General features: G+C 38.9%; 1 protein-coding gene across 1 annotated transcript in view; it reads left to right on the forward strand.

Annotated features, from left to right (window-relative positions):
* SRBD1 (S1 RNA binding domain 1) overlaps positions 1-11,710 on the forward strand; it is a 2,028,107-nt gene extending 2,016,397 nt beyond the window's left edge. Inside the window, exon 21 of the mRNA XM_044059932.1 lies at positions 11,116-11,710. Coding sequence (XP_043915867.1) covers positions 11,116-11,405 — 290 coding nt within the window. The 3' untranslated portion in view covers positions 11,406-11,710. The remainder of the gene's footprint in view (positions 1-11,115) is intronic.
* The last annotated feature ends 2,046 nt before the right edge of the window (positions 11,711-13,756 follow it).

Here is a 13,756-nt window from a genome sequence, read left to right on the forward strand (position 1 = left end):
ATGTGAGGCGAGATGGACTACATTACATACATCAAACGTTATGGTGAGTACATAACTTCTTGTTTTGAAATGTGAGGAGATAGTCTGATTCTTTCAAAAAGCTTAGGGCTCTGCCCATTCAAACTGCCAGAGCTGCATTGGAGGGAATGAGTTAACACTGCTTTTGTTTCTCCATAAATATTACATCATAACACATGTCTTTTTCTTTCCCAAGTCGACACTTCTTTTTGTTCTTTTTCTTGTTGCACTTGGAGAATCGCATCTTTTTCCAGATAATCTAATATTTATTTAAATATTATTCTGATTTGTTCTGTTAGAGATTCCTTTTTATTTTCAGCTTTTAGCAGTTTCTCTGAATTAATTGTTTTCCTTCTCTTTTATCTTGCTCTTCCTAAGTATCCTCTGTGGAAATTCTAGATTTATTGCATAATAGAAATGATATATAATCTCTTTCATACCCTCAAGAGTACACTTTACTGCCTCTTCTTTTATCTGTGAATCTTTTTTTTTTGTCTACTGCTTTTTACTTCTACTGTTTGGGAGGGGCACTCACAGTGTGGCTTAGTCCTGTGTTGAAATATTGCCATGTTCTGAAGATTCTACACTGCCTTTTTTTCCAGACTTGGTACCATAGTCAGCCTTAGGCATAGGCCAACTAACAGGAGCACTTTTCCAGTATTTGTTTCTTTACTATTTTGTAGTAAAGAAATAGTTTCTTTAAAAATGTGTTGAATAAATACAGGAAAAACTGAAGAGTAAGACAAATTGTGAAAAAACAGAGGAAAAAAAGTAATCTGGATGGTGTAGGTAGACCAGGATGGGGCATCAGGTGGAGGAGAGGGGTGCTGTGGAGCTCTTTTGCCTAGGACACCAGTTTCATTCATTCATTTATTTATTTATTTTACCAACTTTTCCTCATGATACATAAAAGCAGTATCACTGTCGTTTTGGTGAGATTTTGTAAAACAAAATTAAAAAGTGCCCACAACTTGAAGGTACTTACCAAACCCTGAGAATGAATTCCGTTCTACCGTACTACTGTCCTCCTGTTACTGATTCTGTCTTTTCCATTTGGCTCTCATGTAAGCTGTGGGCTATAGAGAGAGAGAGAGAGGGAGAGCCTGATTAGAAATGCCTTTATTGCTTTGATGCTTCCAGAGTTCCAGATAACCTCCATGCCTGCCTCGGTGATGGACCTCTTGCCGGTTGTCACCCTCATGCTGGTGACTTATTGTTGGGGTTATTGTTCTTAAAATGTTTTGTAATAATGTGGAGCTTTTCTTATAGGGCCTCTGCTGAAAAAGGGCTTCTACCCAGTCAGACTTTCCCAGTAATCAAATATCAGTAAGTAAATAAATAAATTTCCGCAATAATGAGGAATGAAAGTGCCCAAGCCCCATGTGGATGACTTGATGGTTCTCAGGCATGGATGCAAAAATAACTAGAAGAAAACGAGGAAAAAAAATGATGTCACTGTATCTCCACCATCATGGCATTTTATGTTAGAACAAAATGAAAAATAATAGCCGTCACTACTTAGAGTCCTCCACAGACTTTAGCATTCTAAAGAGCATCACAATAAGTTAAAAAAAGTCCATTTGTTTGTGTACATTTATGTGTGTGGAAAACAGAGAAACTAGTGGTCTTAAAACTTCATTGATAAGCTCAGTCACAATAGTTTCCAAAAATCATGAAACCCGGGTAGTGTTCCAAAGCAGCAAGCCCTTATTCATCACAGACAAGCGATCTTCAGTAACAAAAAAAAAAATCAGGTGTGTGTGTGTGTGTGTGTGTGTGTGTGTGTGTAAAAGGAAGAACTGTCTGACAGATCTAACACTTTTATTCTGAAATTAATGGACCTTATTCAAGGGATGTTCTGCAGTGGCTGGAGCACCGTGGGAAAATCCTTTTTGTTCTCTGTTTCATGGCTTTTCTAAAAATGTAAGGTGTCCAGTATTTGGTATGTGTATGTCCCATTAGCTGTGTATAGAGTGTTTGGTCCAGAGCTAAGATGCATGTGCACTCCAGGTGGCCTAATTGTTTAGTACACAAACACACAGGTCAGTTCTCCTTTTAATATAACATCAAACACTGGTGTCGGAATAAACAAAGCTGGAGGCAAGTAAGATATCGTAACCTTCCAAGAACAAATGTCCACCAAATAGGAAAATCCAAGTAAATCGTAATAAAGTCTTTAATTCACCATAAATCAGACATTGGTAAGCGCTTTCACCCCAAAAGGGCTTCCTCAGACCATACATCCTTTTAACATGTTTAGTTTTTTTTTTTTTCAGTGTGTATCTAGAGTAAGCAGTTCACAAGGTGCAACCATGACAAAAAATTGATTTCCTTTCTTATTTTCCCGGAGAATCAAAATAGTTTCAACAACTATAACAAGTGAAGAGTTCAACCTTATGATTTGTTAGATTTGAAAAGAAAAGTTTAAGGTCTTTGTCAACAACTGCCACATAGCAGCAGTGGGAAATAACCCCTGAAAAGGACCAGTATGAGGGCTGTTCTAGTGATCCAGTCTGATTGAAGAAGGCAAAAGATAACAGAACAGAAGTCCAGATCTAAATTCAGACCTGACTGTTTTCCAAAGGCCATATCATCTTGCTATTGTTCAGTTCTTCTTCACCGAAATCATCTGGGAAGACGTTATTGCTTGGCTCCTCATCTGCGGATGGGAGAATGATTAATCAGAAAAATCAAAAAGTTGCTTTTTAACATTCACAGTTGGGATAGATATCCATGTTTCAGGCACTTCCTCCTGTCAGTTGCAGAAGGCTGAAATCGATAATGTGATTGAGTAGCAGGCCCCGTGTCTCAAGGTTATGTTTGAGAGTACTGCAAAGCCCTGGGAAATCCACTCCATTCTTTCCCTCCCAAGTAGCTGACTGCTCATTGACAAGGACTGAGAAGGTTCCCAGTGATAATTCCTTGTGCATGTTTGGGCTGTTAGCCTTTCCTGTTTCTGCACACTGGACTTTGATATGCCTGATCAGTGTGTGTGTAGTATGAGATGACTGAATAGGAGTTTAAAGACATGCTGTAACATTTGGATGTGATAGTGGTACTCAGTCTCTCTGTCCTCAGTGCTGCCCCTTTTTGCGTCTCCATCTGCTAAAATCCTATTGTCCTCATTCCCTTTATGACAGGGACAAGGGTTTTGCTGATGTATTAGTAATGAGAGGATGCCTTCTCTTTCTGTTAATAAAGCTTGGGCCATAGGCATTTCTGAAGGGATGTACATTTTCAGTGTCAGAGAAGTGTGTCTTCTTCTCAAGTTGGCCTCCCTCTTGAGAAATGTTAATGTGGAGAAACCATCAGATTTATTAAATCTACTCTGTAGTGGCCATCTTGATTGCCTTCCTTCACAAAAATCTCTGAATTAATTTTGGGAAGAAGGAAGAGCAGCTCTGAGATCTTAAATAGATTGTAAATCAGAAAGGTATTTGTATTTTCACTCTTCCATCTTTTAATAGGAACTGTTTTTGAATCAGAGAGCTCCTGTCTTCTTGAAGGAATGTCTGGAATGAAAGATTGAACCATCCCTTTTCCGTTCTTTTCCACTGAATCTTGTGGACAGAACACAGCTGCATTTAGAGTTACCAGTCTTTGCTTTTCCAGCAGTTTGTTTTCCTTTATATTTTTTACATGTCTTTGCTTCTCCAAGTATTTGTGTTACTTTGTTTTTATCTTAGATGTTGAAGAGGTTTGCTTTTGCTTCATATTGGTTCTTTCCACTATTTCCTGGAGTTTTGGTCAGAAGTGTTTGCAGTGATTTCCTCAAAGCCACTTTTTTATTAATTCTATTGCAGACAAAAGCTTATACTCCAGGATGAACATTCCACTTGTTATCACCTGGGTCAAGAAAATTGTATCTAATTATATTAGCAACCAAGGCAGTAAACTATAATTAAGAAAAGACAGACCAAAATGTACACTATGTAAAGGAAATTGCATTACGATAAAGACCCACAATGAATATTTTATTTATTCATTAACATTTGAGTACCAGGAATATCCAAATTGGTAGGATCCCATTTGCAGCAGATGCCTGAGCAGAAAAGCTCCATGGTAGAATAATAATTTTAAAGATCTACAGTTTAAATAATTGTACCAAATTAGACATAATATGAATGCACTGGTTAAGAATATATACAGTTTATATGACAGTGATTTAATATTTAGAGAAGTTTTAGCCAGTTTATAGAGAAATTAAAGTTAAGTTAGTATAATCAAATGGGAATTGCAAAATGAAGTGAGAGAACAGCAGATTTCTGGTATATTTAGAGAGAAAGAAAGGGGAGTAAAACTGATAGAAGTAAGGAAGTAAGAAGGGAGAGTAAGGTATGAATAGGTACTTGCTCAAATTTAGGGATATAGTTTATCTTGGTGTTGAGCAATAACAGATCCAGCTTTTGGCTAGGAAGACTTTCAGAATGGTTTTGACCATTGGGAAAGATGGTATTGACCTGATGGATACAGGTAAGAAGTTTCAGGCCTTAGCAACATTTTACGACTATAGACAGTGCCCGGCAGATTTGATAGGGTTGTGGTCTGACAGGAGTTTTTGGTCATTGGATCGTAATGACTGAATGGGAACATAGTTATGTAGAATGGTATATTGTGCTGCACAGACAGCTGGATCATTTTGTAGGTGGTAATGAGCTGTTTATATGTTAGTTGATGGGGCAGTTCCAACCAATTTAGGTTTTTTAGTGCTATACAGAGTGGGTTCTGCAGGTGGTATTTGCTGCAAATTCAGTAACTTTGTTATGGCATTGTTCAGGGTTTGTTTTTTGTGATCCCTGGAGGTTTGGAGGTTAGTAAAGATGAGAGCACCATACAGAAGTGTGAGTAGGAGATAAGTAGTGGCAGTTTTAGTTGTGCTGGTGAGAAACATTTTGGTTCTGTAAAGCATCCCTAGTTTTTGATGAGGTTTTTCTTGAGCAGGTTTGTATACGCAGGTCAAATTTAATGTTGTTGTCCACTATCATCTCTGACAATTTGCTATGTGAAGTGATTTCATTGGTTGTATTATCAAGTGAGAGGACTTTAGATTTTGTTTTTTCATGAGAGAGGAATTTATGGGAAAAAAGTTGTTTTTGTTGGGGGGGGGGTGTTGAGCATGAGTTTTGAGCTACAAAGCCATGTTTCACTGGCTGTTAAAGCTTCCCGAACAATTTTGTTATGGTTTGCCATGTTGTCAGATATGCAAATGAGTGTGGAGTCATCTACATGCTATATTAGGAAGGCCTGCTATGTTGATGTGTGGAGGTTGTTGGTGAGAATGTTAAAGAGGAAGGGACCAAGTACAGAGCCTTGTGGTACACCTGTGGTGACTGGGAGAGTATGAGAGTGGGTGGGGTGCTGTTTTAGTGAATGATACCTATTGGATAGGTAGATTTTGAAACACAAAAGGGTGGGCTGATACAGACCTAATGACATTTGAAGTAGAAGTTGCTGTGACAAACTTTGTCAAAGGCTTTAGATAAGTCTATAAGTAAGGGGGAGACTAGTTTGCTATTATCTCTAGCTTTATTGACAGTGTCTATACAGGTTAGAAGTGCAGTGTTAGTACTATGGAAGAAATGGAAGCCATGTTGTGTGGGGGATAGGAATTTTTCCTTAAGGAGATAATTTAGCAAGTGTTTTGGAGAAGGGGGATAAGGTGGTTTTACTTTATTTAACCGAAAGCTGATTCCAGCGAATGCAAATCCATTGACACAAATGCATCGAACCATGAAATAAGCGAACTCACAAAACCGCGAAATTACTGCAGAATTCGAAATGTGGAAGTGTTTTGGTTGACCTGTCTGAGCTACAGATCTGTAAGGTAAGTGTGCGATAGTTACGGACATTAGGGTGCGGGTTAAGGTAAATGCATAGATAGGTAATGTATTTAATGTTTAGTGTAGGGTTTGAGGTAGGGGTTTGGTTAGTGTATGTATGCGGTTTATTTATTTTGTTTGGGTATAGCTCCGTAGGGTAAGTGTGCGGTAGTTACGGACCTTAGGGTTAGGGAGGGGTTAAGGACAGTACATAGATAGTTGTGTATGCTTGGTTTAGTGTAGGTTTAGAAGTAGGGTTTTGGTTGGTGTATGTTTGTGTTTTATTTATTTTTTTTTGGATGGGTAGTGTGTTTCGGGCGGTGGGGTTGGCAGAGTATGACAAATCGGTATTTTGAGTTTCGTGGTTTTGTGAGTTCGCTCTTTTCACGGTTCGATGTGTATGTGTCGATGGATTTGCATTCGCTGGAATCAGCTTTCGGTTAATTAAAGTAGACCTGGTAAGATTGCTATGGGTCTAAAGTTAGTAATGTAGTTGAATGTCCTCCTTTGTGTAGAGGGATAATGTATGAGTTTTTCCAGAGAGAGGGAATGTGGGATTCCTGGACTGACCTGTTAATAAGGATTGAGACAGAAAAGGCAGTGCTGTTGGCTGCCATTTTATGGTGATCACTTGGAAGGTCATCACTGAAGTAGAGCATGGTTTGAGTTTGCATAGTTCTATATAGTACAGGTTTGAAGGTGAAAGTGGATGTGGTGATAAGTGGCTGTTGGGTAGTGTTGGATTGGTTAGAGATGTTATTTTATGAAATAAGAGTTGAATGGTATTGCAGTTTTGAGTGGTGAGTTATTGTGGGATGGGTTAGGGTTAAATATTTTACCCGGATGTAGGCTTTCTTTAATGGCTGTCCAGAATTTTTGGGCGTTTTATTTACTGTTATTCTGAAAGTTGTTATAGTACCAAATGATTTGACTGAATTACACATGGAAGGAAGCACAAAGTAAGAGAAGAGCCACCTCAGTAGACACACAATACTCAAAGTAGGGGAGCAACCCAAATCCCTTAATATAAAAAAATGAAACGAACACCAAAAAGAAGTGACAGATGGCATCAGACCTAAGAGAATAAGCAAAATCAGTCAGTCCCCCACTGTCCTTGCAGTTCCTGCAAAGCATGTTAAACATGTTGGTTAATACATCAAGTTGGCAATAAAAGAAAAAAAATACCACCAATTACTCCATACATAATGAAGGCTTGGATGGCTATAAAATAAAAAGGGAAGATGACGTAAATCTGTCAGTCCACTATTATCCTTTTCTCAGAAGTGTAACTTTTTCTTTTAACCTAAACTACTTCTTGGAGGATTGTGATGTTGGGACATGAAGTAGCTTAAGTAGACGTTCTTCCAAAATCACTGTTGCATTATTCCTTTCAAAGGGGATATCCTGCCAGCTGTACATCCACCCAGCATACCAAATCTTGGACCCTTTCACACGTCATATATACGATGTGTGATCTAAGTACAAGCACAGGAAGTACATAAGGGATGTATGTAAACTAAAAACCTTAGAACAGCTTTACCGCTAGTCTGTATGCAGTACTCCATCCTTAATTTGTTGGTCGTACATCTCAAAGATAATTACCTAACCATTCGGGCAGACAAATACCCTATGGGGCCCATGCTTTTTCTTTAGTTTACTTTACTTATAAATACATGTCATCCAGGAAGGGGAAACCTGATTGTGAGAGGCATATTCCCCATAAGGACCATCCCGATAAGTGTTTGTTTTGCTTGAGACCAGATCATAGCCATATGGAGTGTTCAGTTTCCCAATCCTTGATCCCTAAGACCTTACATAGCCACTTGTCCTCTTTATCCCCTAAGGCACAGTGTCAATAAGTCTTCCTATCATAATGTCCTGCCTCCACAAAAGATGTCTAAGAAATTTAAATTCGAGACTTCAACTGTCCACTCCTAACTGGACGTCTCTGATGTGACCTTAGACCATCCAGTTCCAGTGTCAGCTCCCACTATTGTGACCCAGTCAGATCACTGTATGAAGCAGATAAACTACGTGTCAGCTGAGGTTGGTCCAAAGCCTGTTGCAGACGAGATGAGAAGAGGGAATCAAGGCTGGTTATTTCAGAAGGGCCAGGGATGTTTCTCAGATCATTGCCCATGAGGAAGTACCTGGTTCCCTAACTGAGTTACATCAAGGCTCTGACCCTCTGAGACATGTCCGGGCCTATGTCCCCACTAAAAGGAACTAAAAGACTAAGCATGTTTTCCCTTCGGTAAGAGACCCTCAGAAGGAAAGACAGAACTTTACCAAGGGACTTTCTAAAGTTCTCATGTCTCTGAAGCCTCCTCAGAGTTGTCAAGTGCCTTCTGTTGTTGGGACCCATTTTTCCACCACCCCTTTAAAGAGCAAATTTTTTGGAAGATGCGGACCTGGATTCTGATGAAGGATCTTTTGCCTGTTCCTTTCAGATACATTCTCCTTTAGTTGTGGCTTCTGATGAGGAGAATTATTTTTCCTGATTTCCCTTGAATAGAATCTTCTTTTGGGCGTACTGTAGTCAAAATGATGCAACACTTCTAATGGAATGGGAGAGTTCTAAAATGTCTAAGGTTCAGCAGAGGTGCTATGGTTTACTTCAGGTGGTAACTCCCAAGCCTTCTATTATTACTCCAGTGCTGGAAATCCTATTGGATACTTGCGTATCAGTCTCTCAGCATCCTGATTCTCAGTCTCCTGCTCCAAAAAAAAAATGACAGGTTTGATAAAGTTCCCGATGGTCAGAACTTCTTTTATAGGAATCCTTATTATCTTTGTGTTATTTGTCTTTTTGTAGGCAAACCTACTAAATTGCTCACTTCCTGTAAATTCTTACCTGCTGATAAAGATAGTAGAGCCAAGGACAGATTTGGCAAGCAGGTGTATACTTCTGCTGCTTTGGCCTTTAGAGCCATTAGCTATCAGACTCACATAATAAGATATGTATTAACTCATCTCTCTAAGCTTGAGAATGACTTAACTGCTGTGCCTGATTCTGACATTAAGTCTTTCACCTTATCTTTGCTTATTTCTACTTCTCAGGTGGCTATTCACTCTGTCAAATGCAGCTGTGATATTGCTGATGCTTCTGGGTCAGTAATTCACAGGTATTCCTGGCTTGGGTTGCAGTCCCTTCCTGAAGATGTTAAATCCAGGCCATTGAATTCCCCTTTAGGCACTCAGAATTTGTTTGGTTCTGCAACTGTAGACCTATTTACAGTTTTATAAGACAAGAGTAAAGTGATGCAAGATCTGAAACAATCCTCCTTTCCCATGTCCCAGAGTATCAGAGGAACTATCCCTCTGAAACAGGTCCTTTTGTAAGGAGACAACAAAGGCAGCCTCAAAAGGGTAAGTATCCCTCTAAGGAAAAATTCCTTGAATAACCAGGACAGGATTCTAAAACTCAAAAGTCCTCATTCCTCACACACCTGCTTCCCTGTGACTGTCTTACTCCTTTCGGCTAGATTCCATCTTTCTCAAAGACTTACTCTGTCCTTTCCAACAGATTACCACATACCAGTGGGTTCTCCCCATTCGCAAAAAGGGTTACAGAATGTCATTATTGACTGATGTTATATGCTCCATGTGCTTGCAGCTCAGGTTTGTAAGGCTGATGGTCCTGTAATTACCAGTGTTTGTGGTAGGGCCAGACTTGTAGAGGGGCATCATCCCTGTGGTGTGAAATAATTTAGGAACAAATCATGCAGATAAGCTTAGGTTAAACATTTGAGGAGAAGCTTGGTGAAGGGCATACCTGTTGGTATTTATTACGTGTCCAGGTATATTGTCAGGTCCCATGGAGGAGGATAGTACCTTCAGACCATGTTTCTTGGTGATAGTTGGTGGTGGAAGGGATTCTGCTCTATGTGTAGTTTGGAGAAATGCTTCAGAACTGAAATTTACACTAAACTTGTTTACTAGTGTATTGGTGGTGTGTTCATGGTCCCATTTAGGAAAAGTTTTAAGCATTTTGGGGTATTATTCCTTTGTTTCCTAACATAGGTAAAGAATAACTTATAGCTGTCCTTAACTTCATGGGTTGCTTTACTAGTTGTAATAGTATTTTTCAGTTCTGTGGAATACTATCCTTATTATGGCCGGTTTTGGATCTCCTGAATAATTTAATGATTTTTTTTTCTGTTGTTTTTTTTAAGAGTTTATTTATGTTGTATGTCTACCAGGGTGGTGTGCTTTTGAATTTCCCATTGTGTTTTGCTCTGTTTGGAACTACTCATTTTATGCATTTGTTAAATGGGTGTAAATCTCCTTTGTAAAGCTGACTGATGTGTCAGCATCTAAGCTGGGGTTATCCTAGGTAAATTTTCAGATTTTGTCATAGAGTTGCATTAACTTTACCTTTCTGAAGTTCTTAAATTCAGAGATGATGGTTTCAGGGGCTTTAGAGATTTTGGTAATAGGAAGTTCTCAATATTTTCAGTAGTCTAGCATGACCTTCTGGAGTCATGTGTGGTGCCTATAGCAGGCTATACTTTGGTAGTTTGTCTTGTTTATGATTTTCTGGAGTTCTGTGTTCTATTTGTAGGTACCTGGGGATCTGTTTAGAAGTGTTAAGATCCTTGACAAATATGGAGACACCACCACATTTACCATTGTGGTAAACACAAACTCCAAGTATGGAGGGTGTGCTTTCTTTACATTTAAACCAAGTCTCTCTTGCTACTAAATGTGATGCAGGAGGTTTGAGGCAGTGTACAGAGCTGGGACCTAATTAGGTCCTGCACTTCAGGATCTCCAGGTACCTGATTGAGAAATTTTTTCATTGACATGCTGGTGTGGTTGGGAGCTGTATCTAGCTACCCTGCCAGTAAAAGGAATGAATCTTTTTTCTGTTTTTTGTTCTGTTGAAGAGCTGTGGCATGTATGTGGCACCTGGTTGGTAAACCAGTAGTCCTATTGGCATCCTGCAGTTTTGCAGACGTCCTTTTGTGATCTGTTGGGATGGGATGCTAGTTTCTCGGTTCTGGCAAAAGGCGCTGGCTGAACCAGCTATGCCTCTAGGTGGACATGTATAAGTACCTTTATTTGTAGTGTGCAACAGCATCAGTGTTCATGTCCCCTTCACTTGTTTTTTTTTTTTTTTTTTTTTTATTATATTTGATTGCAGAAGTTTGCTGATTGGTTCTCTGCATCAAGAACATCTCTATTATATATGTATAGTTGCATAAATTTCATCTAAATATGCTTGGATAAGTCATGACATTTATTTTTTGTATATGTCTTTGTGTTTTGTTTGCAGATTTTGACAAAACAGATTTTAAAAGAAACATCGTTTCTCTTGAGGATTTGAGGGTTGGAACTATTCTTACTGGGAGAGTTGAGAATGCCGCTGGATTTGGAGTTTTTGTTGATATAGGAGTTGGTAAAGATGGCTTGATTCCCATTCGATACATAACGGAAGACAAACTGTCTAAGACTAAGAGGAGAAGAAGCCTTGGTCTTGGTCCTGGAGAACGAGTTGAAGTTAAAGTGCTCGAGATTGATGTTCCAAGATTACGGGTTACATTGGATCTTATCCGTGTTTTGTAGCTGTACATTTTATATGGACTGTACAAACAGGAGTAAATTTAAAACTGCCATTTCGTGGAATGATTTGAATCTTAATATGTATGTGTATAGCTGATCCTACCACAACAGAAATCAGTGAACTTGTCACATCAGTTTTAGTTCTGTGCAGCAATATAGAAAGGTTTTATTCTAACATCACATTACAAAGAGTTTTATTGCTGAATATGTATAGCAGTTTTTGTTTCAATTCAGAGTGATTCTGCCATGTTTTACAAAGATCACATATAGAAGAGTTTCATATAAATACCTTACTGATCTTAAGTTAATTCAGTCTTTTGTCTTTCTGGCAGTGATTTACAACAAATTGTCATACTGAAAAAGGCACCCGCAATAGATTTTCCTAGTAAGTTTTGCTTTTTCACTTGCTTTGCACCCACTTTAGTAGATGCCGCAGTTCATTTGGGCCACGTCATCATCATTATCATCACATGCTCCTGTTTAAATAGCATGCTTACTGCTACAGGTTATTCTTTCACTTTATTCTCAGACTCTGCATATTTTTGTTCGTATTCAGTGCCAGAGAAAAAGGGCAAAACTTCTTAAGCTTGCAAAGTGACTGTGTGGTCATACTGTAGAGAAACAGGACTACTGCTTGATTGGTCATTTCACACTTAGATACACACATAAACATTTTTTTTTGTAAAAAAAAAATATCACATACTTGTCTTTTCTCAAACACGAACATTATATACAATGATCCAGCCCAAATCTGAACTACTTATTAGGAGTAACATGACTTTGTACCATTCTTTTATTAGGTATCATTAATGTTACAGGAGTTTGCAACACAATATTGAAGCTTGTGTAAACTTATACGCAGTGGTGCAATTATATCCGTCAGTTCTGTAGAACGTATGTCTGTCCATTCCTAACAATCTTCAATCTATATATTGGTAGCCTGAATAACAAAACATACAAATTATTTGTGGCATTGTTTATCTTTCAGTCTAAAGGAGATATATAATTAATTTAATCGGATGCAGTTTTGCAAAGAGCAGTTTAATTTTTCGTAAGTGCTCAGACCACCATTTTTAAATTATCCATTAGTAATCATCTTGTGTATTAACAGCTCCATAATTTAGCACCATGTATACCATTTAGATTCATTGCCCTTACACTATTTCCACCTTTTTTCAAAAAAATATTCTCAAACTTGTGCACCCATTGCTTCCTTTCAGCTGTCTTTGACGCCCTTTATCAGCATATAGACAGCTTGTGTATGACCTAATGCCTTTAGATAATTTAAAGCAGAAAATGTCAACCTTATCTTCCTTGTTGCTCCTTTCTGCAAGTCTTAAGTCCACCTAGCATTACTCAATCTAGCAAACTTTTTCTTATATTGTGTCACCAAATGTGCAAGCTTTTATCTCTAGTTTTCTGATTTTGGTGCATAAAATACAGTAATAGTCCATCTTGAATTCCTTCATGCTGTCATTAGCTCCAGTATAGCCCCCTTTATACTGCCATGCCACAGAATGCCCATCAACTGATGTAAAGCAAGAAGCTTATCTTCTTTGGTTCCTCCGTTGTATATACAATGGATATAAAATGTGTACACATCTCTGTTAAAATGCCAGGTTATTGTGATATAAAAATATGAGACCACAATAAATCATTTCAAAACATTTCCCACCTTTAATGTGACCTATAAACCTGTACAATTCAATTGAAAAATAAATCTGTTTGGGGAGAAAATATAAAAAATAATACAACTTAACAATAAGCTGGTTGCATAAATGTGCACACCCTTAAACTAATACTTTGTTGAAGCACCCAAGGCCTCAGGATACCTATGATAAGTGGTCCCCAACTTTCTGAGTCTCCGGGTTTTGCCTTAAGAGCCCCCAGAGGAAGTGTGTGCTGCAGAGGAAGCCGTTGACTCCCAAGATGAGTCTCGCGTCTGACACTTGCTGACCTCGAGGGTCAGAAGGGTCCCCAGGTCATCTTCTGAAGATATCTCTTTCTCAGATATCCTGGAAATCTTGAGGCAGAGCGGGACTGGCCCTCCAAATCCCCTCCTGAGGAGGAGTCAGTGATCCTGAAAGGCCTTGGGTCTCAACCCTCTGCCTCTTGGGGTTTCTCCCCCGTTCAACGAGCTACTGGATCTCGTTTATGGAAGGTGTGGGAAACTCCAGACACTGTGGAAACAGTCCCTAGGAGACCCAGCAAAGTTTTTTCTCTCTCTCCTCCAGACAAAGTTGCACCAATTTCCCAAGAAAAGGCGTTCCAGTGGAGATCTCACCATTGTGGTGGTTGCAGCCACCAAGAAGGAACTTGCTGGAAACTTCATCTACCGTCCATTCCCTAACAAG

This window comes from Protopterus annectens, chromosome 1.part0 (assembly GCF_019279795.1).
Source record: "Protopterus annectens isolate FY-2018-M chromosome 1.part0, PAN1.0, whole genome shotgun sequence".
NCBI classification, from domain to species: domain Eukaryota; kingdom Metazoa; phylum Chordata; order Ceratodontiformes; family Protopteridae; genus Protopterus; species Protopterus annectens.